Here is a 12,253-nt window from a genome sequence, read left to right as displayed (position 1 = left end):
TTTTTGATAGATTGTGGAACTCCCTGGGCTTTAGTTAATCAGTCACTTTGCTTCAATAACTATAAAGCTAAGCCATAAATCCAAACAGAAAAAGGGCTTTTTTCTTTTTTTCTTTCTTTCCTTCTTTTTGTCATTGAAATACAGTGTCACAGCAAATGACCTTTATATATATGCATACATGAAAGACTGCAAAAAGGAAGGAAAATAAATAAGCCTAGTAAAATATTTACTGTTGTAGACATCAGTAGCCAAAGCCAGATTGATGGGAAATGCTTAGTTTGGAGGCTGACAGCCTCTAAATGACCTCGTTACCACTGCCTGAATCTTGAAATTTAACATGCATGTGAGCTCCATTGGGATGTGCAAGCATTCTGTGCAAGCATTTTGCCGTGTCAGGCACTGGCCCATTGACAGCAGCAGGAATTACAGGTGCTTGGTTCCTCCCAGATGTGCAAAGCAGGGATGCTGGAGAGCAACTCATCCTGCCCAGGCTCCAGCTGCCCCAGTTTGTGCCGGACGAGAGCAGATTGTATGCTACATTTCACTTCTGGCCAGGATTTTCCTCCATTTACTGCTTTTTTTTTGCTCAGAATTAATGCTTTTGGGCTGCAGAAGCATTTCCCAAGGTGGATTTTTCCACCGAGAAAGGAGCCGCAAGAGAAGGACCACTTCATATGGTCAAAGCGTGGGGCTTGGTAGATTTATTTTAAATTAAATAAGTTCTTCCATGTGTCCTGGACACAAGCTCACTATAAACTAATTTAAAATCCATGGAGAAAACCCCCAAGAGCCATTTTTTCAGTCCTTCAAGCTGAAATACCTTACCAGTAGTTCATCACCTGGCAAATAAACCTGCCAGCTCCAAACTTTATTAATCATTTTCTGTACCCTACTTGAACTTTTCTAAACTGAACTCAGGAGTACTCTAATTCTCCATCCACTGGAACCAAAAGAAACAAGTAAAACATGTGGAAAGGGAGGAATGAAGGCTGCATCAACCTTCTCTACCTCCTCACTGTGGGAACACGGAACTTCAGAGATTATGTTCCAGGGGACATAGCTGCCATTTGCCCCACAGCATTCACAGCTATAGCTGTAGCTCTGTTACAGCTAGCTAGAAACAGCCAGACAGATTCCTTGCTCAATGGGATCAAAAGCTCTCGACTTGGGCAGGGGATATTTTTATAGAAATGTCTTCAAATATCAATCTGGAGTAACGATTAACAGCTTTTCTCATTATCTACATTCTCTGGCTGAAGTGCATGCCTCAGAAGTCTTTGCTTGCTGACATACCTATATTTCTTCTTCTAAATTTTATATTTAAATCTTTAAAAAAAAGGAAAAGAAAAGTGAGAGGTGACAAAAACTCCACAGAAAGAAGTAGCAGATGTTCCTGAGATCATAGCAAAAACAATCCACATACTTAGTAGGAACAGATTGTGATGTATAACATCGATGTTTTTTCTAACCTTCCTAAAATTACCCATTTGACTGATTTCTTACGTGTAAAAAGAGGCATAAAGCCTTTGCTTCTGTCAAAGTACCATCGTCTCGAATAATTTAGAAGCTCCCTGTTTCAGTGCATTGAGACTTCCAGAGCACAGGCAGATTTAAGACACCTTTAAATTTGTGCATGACTCCCAAGAATGTGTTTCTTAATACCACTGTAACTAGAGATGTATTTATAAAAGAGCAGCCAGGATCCAAAGCTCTGAATCAATGGCAGTCCCAAAAGAGATGCAGTCATAGTGCTGCCTCGTGCACGCAGCCAATGGCCTGGGGTGCAAGGAGGGGATCCACAGCCAAATTTGCAGAGTCCAGTTCACAAACACCAGTTCCACCAATATGGAACCACAGCCCTGAGAAACTGCTGACTGGGAGGGCTGAATAATTGACAAAAGCCATATGTGCCTCAACTCCAATTAGGCATCCCAAATTTGAATAAGAAGTCATTGCCACAGTGTACATAGGCTTGACAATGTTATATTTAAGCACTGGATATCTCTTCTGCAGATAACATTGCTGTAGTAATAAGTGCAAGAACTTCCTCAAAAAGGAGAACATCTTTAAAATCTCTTTCATTACTGAATAAGCAGGAATTACGAATATGCATGGAACATGTGTATACATATATATGATTTTTATATATAATCTTCCACATGACTCTTTTCTGTCTTGACATATTTTAAGTATGCTTAATTTGCAGTATGTAATGGCAAGATATAACCAGGCAGAGAATGGACTGTAGGTTACATGGACCAGCAACTACCAGTGACTTTCCTGCATTCTGTGATGAATATGGCATCTAAGTCCAAGTGAATGATGAAATATTCAGATTATCATTGAAACTGAACTACCAGACTCTGCATTCCCTACACTCAATCAAAAAATATGTTTGTGTCACATATTTAATTAGCCTATATATAAATGCTATTCCTAGAGGACAGCCCATTCAGATCTGTTTCTTCCTATTTCTTCCAGTTCGACTTCTCATACAGTTAAAGACTACCAAACAGTGTAGTTTCCTGTAGTAGCTTATGCCCATGCTTTAATGACTACACCAACCAGAGTTCAGACAGATAGAGCTTTTATTTCAAAAACAAAGCTGAAAGAACAGAGGAACTGCTATGTGGGTCGGAGATCCATATAGCCCCTGTGCCCTGCTGTTCACATTGGAGAGCAAATGACAAGTCAGGAAAAATACCAAAAGCCTGAGCTTTTCAATCAGCCACGCAGAGATTTCTTCTCAATCACCTCCAGGCAAGGTTAGCAACACTAAAAATGTTCCTCATTTCTCTGCAAATCCCTTTATATCACTGACCTCCAGAACATCCTGTGACAATGTGTCTCACCCTCAGAATTGTGCATTTTGCTGGAAATAACATTTCTGGAAAGCTGCTGCCTGCTAACACCACTGGGACAAGCCTGCAGGTGCTCACAGAAGAGAGCCATTGCTCACAAGGTGCAGGGAGGAAAGGTCTGGGCCTTCAGTGTTGGAACCAAGCTGCAAATTGGGAACCCTCTGGGCGGCTTCATCCCTGCAAGAAAAGCAAGGATGCTGAATGGTGAGAGGGAAGAACCAGATTGTCATCTTTTAATTTCTGACATGATTTTCACTTGGAAGTAGACACAAAGGAGGAGCCTATATGGAGTTTGTCAGCTTTGCCATATGTAGACTGCTTAAAAATCTCCCAGGTGGTTCATGGATGGAGTGGAGCAGCTACCTAGCAGCAGCTACAAGCCACAGCTTACAAGTTCTAGCAGTGTGCTTTTTGGGGGTGTAGTGCCCTATTTTATGTGCTTTAGAAATGTCTGGTTATCAGATGAAGCTGAGCACTCAATTTTCTGAAAGTCATCTACGGCATCTCCTCTGACAGCCAAGAATCAGTGTTTATTTTAAAAAGTAATCTAAATGAAAACAAGCAAACTTGCCTTTCTTTTTTTTTTTCTTTTTTTTTTATGAGAGAAAAGATTCAAAAGGGAAAAGGCTGCAGTAAAAGATTGTTGTAATCATGTGGCAGGAGAAACAGCAATTCACTGAGAAACACAGATTTTGTTGATATAATCCTTTCCCCTATAAAAGGCATTGCTATATTGATTTTCTGAACATTTATCTGCTCTGTGCTCTACTCTGACAGATTTTTGTGTCAACAAATTTTGCTTTGTAAATGGTCAGCCTGCTCTTTGAGATAGAGGAGTCCTTCTATTTGGGATATGCCTAAAGTAAAACATCCAAGGACTCATTAACCTATATGGAGACCTATATAAAAACCTGTATAAAGCTATAAAGCAAGCAGCTGAACAAGTGTCTATGGCTTGTTTGCATGCACAAAGTGCTTGTACAATTGTTCTTTTTTAAATAACACGTAATTGTAAAATTAATAAACACATCAAGCTTTAAACAAAGAACACTTCCTTATGCCAAGCAAAAAATGTGTGTGTGCGCATCCATTATCTGTGGAGCTGTAGCTACATGGGACAATATGGGAAAATAGGAATTCTCTACCTCTTCCTGCTTGTAAAAAAAAGTTCTGTAATTATTTTACCTGTAATAAAATTCAGCCAAGCCCCAGCCTTGTGTTAACCCATCCAGTTGGAAATCTGCAATGCACTCATGGAAAACACCTCTTCCAGTCAGGCCGTTGTACACCACAGGGCAAGCTTGCTTGTCCAGCCTTGCAGAAACATCAAAGTGCTTGCCACCTTTCATAAATGCAAAAAAGGAAGAATATTTCCAGACTTCAATTGTGTTTAATCTCAAAAATTCACAAGGTCTACTATTTTTGCATATAGATTTTTTCTTATGCTTTTCCAAAGAGCAGTAGTTTTCCTCTTTGCTTTGTAAATTGAGAAAGAACTTTGATCAAGGCATATTTTCAAATATATGTGTAGCTTACCAGCAGTAAAACTGACTCTGTACTCATCCTTGATTGCACCATCATCAGCCATCTCAGCCAGCGAGGCATTGGACCACTCAATCCCAGCCTTCTTCCCATCAGGGAAAAAGACATAACCTACAGTGAGGCTGAAGGGGAAAGAAATGGAGCAGAACAAAAGTTCAGCTAAAGCTCAAATGAAGGTCAACATGCTGACCTTCTAGGGGAGCTCAGCACTGAGTATAGCCTCCATTCCTGGCCAGCAGCGTAAGAGTGGTTGTATTGTGGGATCTTGCAAATGTTGGACAGGGGAGGCCATGGAAATAGGAAAGAAGATGAGGATTGCAGGAATTAGAGGCAGGTCATTTGGTCACACTTGGTCACAGAGCTGAAGGGTCAAGAATGAGGGGATCGAAGCTCCCCGCCATTCAGAAGCATAATATTAAGTTCAAAAATAGTGAGCAAGTGCTCAATTTCTACCTCTAAGTCCTCTAGACAGTAAGAAAGACAGCTGCATCAGCCAAATGGTAATTGAAAGGAAAGGAAGTAATTGGAGGTAAAAGCTGTCCTTATAACTAATTGCAGCTGGAAAACTGGGCTGAGGGAGTGGAGAGCATGAGAAAGAGGGTGTGGATGGAAATCTGGCTAGGTGGGTTCAAAGCAAGAATGTGCATACAGCTGTCTTGCTGAGCAACTTGTGTCACCTCAGAGATGTGTGTTTTCATCAGGGCAAACTTCCTGGGTTACTTACTTCGTTATGGTAGCAGGCATGTTTATAACTGTTAAATGTGCTGCAGTCCCATCCTGAAAGACAGGAATAAAGGAAAAGCAGTTTGATTGGCATGGGTCGTATGCTGACTTGACCAAGAAGACAAGAAGACCAAGATGACACTGGATTCAAGTCAGGTTAAGCAGCTATTACTTATTACTTTTAATTCTTCTCAGTCAATTTTCTCTGAAAGTGTGGCTGCAAATTAAAGTCCAGGAATATAAACCAGGTACACTAAGGACAAATTAAGAACATTAAGGACAACTGAAAGTCCACAGAAAGCAGATATAAGAGAAGAAGGAAAACAATAACAGCAGAAACCTCAGCTTGCTGTGTTCAGAACTGCAGAGCCACCTCTCACAGTTGGCCCTTCTTTGACAAAACATCTCTTCTAACCTATATTATTCCACGCTTTAAAGCAGCATACAGGAAAAATGTTAAATAAGGACGAACTAGATTCTCATGTTTTTATTCATTTCTATTCCATTCTTGAGTCTGAATCTCTTCATGCTCCACTTGGGCTGCTTGGAGGTAAATAAAAGCCCATGTTGCAGTTTTTTAAATGTACAGACATCAAGATGTGAGGACTCCAAATTTTAATCAGCGATTAACTTTAATTGTTTCTTACTAAACAGTTAGATGGCTTTTAATTAGGAGGGGAAGAGCAGCAGTTATTTTGAGTCCTGAATAACTATGAAGAAAAGGGAGAGGTTACTGACCAATTATGCACATCACAACGCAAAACCACAACCTTATTAAAAGGTACACAGGCATAAGTTAGATCACAGCAGCAACTGGATCTGCACGTATGTGGGATTTTCCAAGGTGTGTTTTTCTGCTGGCCTGCATGTGTCTGGGCAAGAATTTTTATTCTGCCTTCAGTCTCAACTCATGTAATGCTGAATATAACAGACATCTTTACGCCTGTGCTGGCAAAAGAAATGCCTTTTCAGAAGCATCTGCTCAGGTTGCATGCCAGCCTGGAATGCCAGGGTTCAGAATTTCCCCAGGCTGTGCTCTCAGCAGCCACTCCTCCATAGCAAAGCAGGGAATTAGAGCTGAGCACGGGCAGAAATATTTGCTGACTGCTGTCATGAAGGCTTAAGATGCCTTCAAATATCTCAGGCTGTGAATCAGCGTTGCATCACCTCCTCTGAGCTCTGGGTATCTGCAGCAGGAGAAAATCTGTCCAGTTAAGCTGTCTAATTTTTTCTTAAAAAGCCAAAACAAACAGTTTCAAGTTACCAAAACAATTTTTAGTTAAGCCAGTGTAAAAAATAAAAAATCAACTTTTAAACACATGGCTCAGCTTTTTGAGATCTGCATCCAACACTGACATGTGCTAACGGTGGCAACATTTAGTGCTTCTGATTGCACACTGTGAGTGCTCCCGACATATTATGTCTGGATATTTAAGTGTAACTGATAAATTCAGAAACAACAGTAGTGCCATGGCTAAGGAGCATACTGGCATGCTAATATCTACCTCAAAACGTGCCAAAATCATGACATAACGGTAGATCTCAGACCAGTTCCGGACACCTGCAAAACAGAACAAAATCAATGTAAAGTAAACCATGGCTGGAAAACATGAAGGAACAGTATCCGACTTGACACTGACTTCAGATACAGTAGTCCTGCAGTAACTGATACATGCTGAGTACATGCTAGTCTCCAAAACAGCTATGGAGTATCATAGAATCATAAAATGGCCTGGGTTGAAAAGGGCCATAATGATCATCTAGTTTCAACCCCTCTGCTATGTGCAGGGTCAAGGCCATTATGATTGAAAGAGAAGCAGAGTAACACGTCGAGTCAGACTGAGGAAAGGTTTATCTTGACCAAAACCAGGAAAATGTCTCAAAAGATAAAATTAAATTAACAGTTCCAAGTGTGTCAGCCCAGGAGGCTGAATGCACCACATCCTCTCCATCACAAGTCTCTACAGTGAAATTACATCCCATTCCTCTCTTAAAGGGGAATACTGTTGCCTGGAGGATCACCAGGCTTCAAGGAGGTGAGGAGATGGGGTGAGTTGTTCAGAGTGATTTAATCCCTACTGGAGTCTTCTAGGGGTGAACGAGGGGAAAATTTCTGCTGTTCTTACCGTAAGAGTGGCTCCGAACACCTTTGAGGGAAAGTTTGATTTTCTCATGATTTTCTATTTCAATTTCTCCAACAGACTGGCCCCACTGCTCATGTCGGAAATGTTGTTCCCTTTGTCTGGAAGAAAGAAAAGCTCGAATCAACATTGGTAAAATCAACACGGCTTCTATTAGGGAAACCACAGTGCCAATCTGATGGATGTGCATCCAAAAAATTAAGGTTTCAGAGCATCTAGATCACAGCTGTATCAGATCCTACACATCAGCAAACACTTTCAGATTTCCCAGCTATTACTAAATGCGTGTTAGAACACACAGGCATACCCTTGCAGCAGTCTGTAGAGTAATTATAACTAACACCAGAAGACATTATTCTTGCCTCTCACTTTTTGACCCTTTGGAAGAACTCGATGGTCCATGGTTCCTGGGCAAAAGCACGGACAAATGTGCTGGGATGACTGTCATCACGGAAGCTGAACACTTCTGTAGAGTTCTCCCAACTAGGAAAAGAAGGAAAAAAGCAAAAGCTGTTATCAGCTTGCGGGTTGCGTTAGGCCAAGTTGTGCACTTGCTACTCCAGGGATGATCTTTGCATGTTGTGGTGTTTGAAAATTTCTGATTTTTTCCATTTTTAATATGCTATTACTTTTCAAGATAAGGAAACAGAGAATGGGTACCATGTCCTGCAGAATGGCTCAACAAGGGTCAGCAGATTACCTAGGAAGGGGAGCTGGAAGGGCAGAGCCTCAAGTAAAAGGATGATGCTTTCTCTCAGTCAGTCTATTCAGAGATACAAATGCAGCATGATGCCAGAAATGCTGTGCTACTCTGACAGCAAATCATTTTTAATCAGGCAAACAGTCCATAAACCATTTGCACTGCTGGAAAGCAATGGCAGAATAAGAAAGCAGAGACAAGGATGGCATGAATTACTTTGGACACATGACCCGTGAAAGCAATAGCTATGGGGTTAAGAGAAATAAAGCCACAAATATATGTTTTCAAATAGAGATTGTGGTTTTGGGGTGGTTATCTTGTATACTATTTCCTAGTTGTATGAGCAGAGCTTTTATCCAAATACATGCTAGAATCATTTTATAACTGTTGCTTGGGTTTTATTTCTACTATTAACAGGGGAAACATGCAAGAATCATATCATACCACAGAATCATAGAACGGCCTGGGTTGAAAAGGACCACAATAATCATCTCGTTTCAACCCCCTGCTGTGTGCAGGTCACCAACCAGCAGCCCAGGCTGCCCAGAGCCACATCCAGCCTGGCCTTGAATGCCTGCAGGGATGGGGCATCCACGACCTCCTTGGGCAACCTGTTCCAGTGCATCACCACCCTCTGGGGGAAAACCTTCCTCCTAATATCCAACCTAAACTTCCCCTGTCTCAGTTTAAAACCATTCCCTTGTCCTATCACTATCCACCCTCATAAACAGCCATTCCCCCTCCAAGAAACAATGCCAGACAGAAGGACCAGTGTATTTTGAGACCATAACACTAAATTCCTTTTAAAGCAGTTTCTCCAAAGACAAAAACACCAGACATAGAAGTCTTTGGTCTGATAACTCCCTAAATAACAAACACTGAAGTTCCCACTATGCAGTAAGTTCGGTTTCATTTCCTCAAGAATATACTGAAGAACCAAATCTTTAACCACAAACCCACAATACAAACCAAAGCAAACTGAAATGCTCTTACTGAAGAGAGAATTTAACCGGTACAAGTTCTCCCTCTTCTTCACTCCACTGCTGTCGGTAGGGTCCTTTTCTATAAGAGAAAGCACCATAATTTTGTATAACTTCTAAATAGGTGACTTTTTTAATGTATTTGTAAATGGAATCAACAGAAGACGCTGCAGAAGAATGGTGTCATTGTGTGCTATGGAAGGACAGTAATGCTCCACTGCAGTGAAGAAGCAGAGAATAGAACTGGATGCAGATCCTACCAGCTGTATTTTCATTGCATAGAAGACAATGCATGCTATTGGTACCAAGTAGCTTTTGGTTCAAGCCTGTCAATTAGTTTTCCAGGCAGTGTTCAAGAAGCTTTGGCCTCATGCGTATGAGCCTGCAGTGCTTTAATACCTGAGGAATCCATTGAAGCTTATTTTCCAACATGCTTGGAGCTCTAAATATTCAATAGTGAGCCCTCCTCCACTCCAAATCTCTTCAGATTCATCATTCACCATCATGTTTGGGTGCTGTGGGTGCTAAAGAGACAGGAAAACATTTGTTTAACCCAATTCTAGAGGTGCAACACAGGTGAATTCCCACTGTGACAGCCCTCTGTAGGAGTAACATCTGATTGAATTGGCTTTTCAGCTCTGTTTGCTTTTTGGTAGCCACATTGGGAAAGAAAAATTGCATCTAAAATATTGGAGTTTCAGATAGTTTGTTATTGCTTTAGATAATACAACTGAACTACTTGTGTGTAGGAAAACCACTGTAACAACCCAGCTCATGCTTAGATCCAAGCTGATGTGAAGCCTTGGGGGGTAAAAGTTATTTTTAGGCTGACTACGATGAAACAAATGATTTTGTTTTAAACATGTTTTAGATTTTTAGTGCATGCGAGTTCTCAAAGCTCGTCAGCTGCACTTTGAAAAATATGCCTTATTTCCTAAGGTTGTCAGCTGCCTGAAGGAGTTCTTATCCCTGCTATAAGGAAGGGTATAGGGTTTATAACTTGGCTGCAGTTGCAAATAATAAAGCCACAGCTACATAGTACTAGGAAACCTAATAATGCACATCAATCTTCACTTTTGTGGTTTACTGTGAATAGGATGCCCCCTGGTCATGGCTACTTAGCAAAGCAAATTTGTGAATGTAAATGTATTGGTGAGGTGCAAAGGGATTTAGGCCAGATCTTCTCTTTTTCTTCACCACAGAGTCAGCTACTGACAAAAAGAAAATCCACAAGCAAAATATTTGATTAATACTGTTTTCCTGTTAGGATGAATGAAGTAGATGTACATCTAACTCCTTAAAAGCCTTCCTTTCTCTTTGAAAGAGGCACTTCCACAACAGTTTTATAGCATTCACTCATTACAGAAAGGGGAAAAGAACTGTACCATAACTGTACAGCATTGCTTATTAACCACGTGCAGCACATTATCACAAAGAGTGAATGCTCAAATACTTCCAAGAAGATTTACCAAGATATTTTTTTAGACAACATGCTATATTTAGTGCACTTATTGGGGAAAAAAAGCAATGAATATCAGATACCTGCCCTGAAAATAAAACACAAGAAGTAATCCAGCCTATTTTGCCACTGAAGTGAAATGCAATTTATCTAATGGAGCACCTTTCTGTTCCCCGTGCACGGATTGACTGAATTCAGTTCTGGAGCCTAATGGGGTTCACAAACAATTTTCTTTCCTTAATGTCTGTTGACACTTATCTTAATGAGACATTTGAGAAGACAACAGGTCTCAGGGTGTGTTTTTCTGCCAGTTGCATTCACTGCAAGTGAATTCTAATGGGGTGTTTCAAGAAGACAAGATCATGCAACACATGTAACTGCCTTATAACAGCACTGATGGTTTAGGATGTTAATCATAGAATCACAGAGCTACCAAGGTAAAAGACCTCCAAGACCATCCAGTCCAACTGCCCACCTATCACCAACAGTTTGCACGTGTCCCTCAGTACAACATCAGTGAATACACATGCATGGTAATGATGGGTTGACTATTAGACTAGATGATCTTTATGATCTTTTCCAATCTTAATGATTCTGTGATTAATTTTCACTTGGGTTCCTAGCATAGCAATAGGAGTTAAGCACTGAATGTCCACCACTTACTTCAAACTCTCCTACTCCATCCACCCTCAGGAAGAGCCACATTTCACAGATGCCATTGGGACGCTTGGCAAGACGAGCAATCACAAAGCTCTTGTTGGTCTCTGCAAAGCCCGTGAAGTAAACTGAATCAAGTGCCTAGGGAAAAGGAAACAGATCTCAGCTCAGGCTGGAGGGGGAGAAAGAGAGCCATGCTTTGTTTTCCGTGTTTTTTTCTCAGGAACTGGATTTTACTTTCATTTTCTGTATCTAATACCACATTTTTCATTAGCTTAAAAGCATTATTCCTTCCTCCTTTGCCCCTTTACTTGTCAGGGAGAAGAGATGGAGCAGGTGATAAGCAAGTTTAACAAGGGACCGTAATTATTCCATGATAGTCATGCAAGGTGAGCTTCTTGCCATAGGAAATCCAGCACTTCACTGCCATGATTACCAAGTAATGGCAGTGTTAACATCTCAAGTCTCAAGAACATCTAGGCACAGAAATCCACAACTCCACTTCTACCTCCAAGGTACAACCAAGGTGACATGCCCACGTTGCCATCCCAGAGATGTGCTTAGGGGAGAAAAAGGGTGCAGGTCCAAGGTTGGGTAGTGAGTGAAGCCCAGCATTGGGACGCAGGGGAAGGAGGCTTCTGATGCGGGGAGATGCAAGGTGATGGCGTGCAGGGGATGCACAGGGGTGTGTGTCCTTGAGGGATGTGAGTCCCACACACAGAAGTCCTGGAGAGTGTGCATACAGGGGGAATGATTGTGCTAGATTAATGAGTAACCCAGAGGATGGAGGTCCTGGAGATGGCATGCATTGGGACACTGTGGGGATCCAAGGAGATGGGGGTCCTGGGGATGGCATTGCATTGGGATGCAGTGGATCTCCCAGAGGAAGGAGGTCCTGGGCATGGAATGCATTTGGGCAGAGTGCTGGGGAGATGGGGCTCCAGTCAAAAGAGTGCCATAGAGATGGGATGCCAAGGAGATGAGGACACTAGGGAAAGGAGCGCCAGGGAGATAGGTGCCAGGCAAAAGAGTACCAGAGAAAAAGGTGCCAGGGAAACGGGACGCCAGAGAGACAGATGAGGTGCCGCGGAAGCGAGTCGTTCTGGGGCACATCAGGCCACTCACGTGGGGGTCGGGACTGAGCAGACGCGGCCTCCGGGGCTCCGCTGCCCCTTCGCAGGCAGCCCGCT

The 12,253-nt window shown here is 41.8% G+C and overlaps 1 protein-coding gene across 1 annotated transcript in view; it reads right to left on the bottom strand.

Annotated features, from left to right (window-relative positions):
- Window positions 1–2,590: 2,590 nt before the first annotated feature.
- The window catches only part of LOC100539929, a 13,835-nt gene continuing 4,172 nt past the window's right edge, over window positions 2,591–12,253 (bottom strand). The window contains exons 2-12 of the mRNA XM_010718106.3: window positions 12,189–12,251; window positions 11,070–11,204; window positions 9,347–9,471; window positions 8,961–9,029; window positions 7,637–7,750; window positions 7,253–7,368; window positions 6,632–6,687; window positions 5,128–5,180; window positions 4,398–4,525; window positions 4,047–4,203; window positions 2,591–3,038 (exon numbers count right to left, since the gene is read on the bottom strand). Coding sequence (XP_010716408.1) covers window positions 2,936–3,038; window positions 4,047–4,203; window positions 4,398–4,525; window positions 5,128–5,180; window positions 6,632–6,687; window positions 7,253–7,368; window positions 7,637–7,750; window positions 8,961–9,029; window positions 9,347–9,471; window positions 11,070–11,204; window positions 12,189–12,251 — 1,119 coding nt within the window. The 3' untranslated portion in view covers window positions 2,591–2,935. The remainder of the gene's footprint in view (window positions 3,039–4,046; window positions 4,204–4,397; window positions 4,526–5,127; window positions 5,181–6,631; window positions 6,688–7,252; window positions 7,369–7,636; window positions 7,751–8,960; window positions 9,030–9,346; window positions 9,472–11,069; window positions 11,205–12,188; window positions 12,252–12,253) is intronic.

Source organism: Meleagris gallopavo, chromosome 13 (assembly GCF_000146605.3).
Source record: "Meleagris gallopavo isolate NT-WF06-2002-E0010 breed Aviagen turkey brand Nicholas breeding stock chromosome 13, Turkey_5.1, whole genome shotgun sequence".
Taxonomy (NCBI): Eukaryota; Metazoa; Chordata; class Aves; order Galliformes; family Phasianidae; genus Meleagris; species Meleagris gallopavo.
This window is presented reverse-complemented; position numbering and strand designations above follow the sequence as displayed.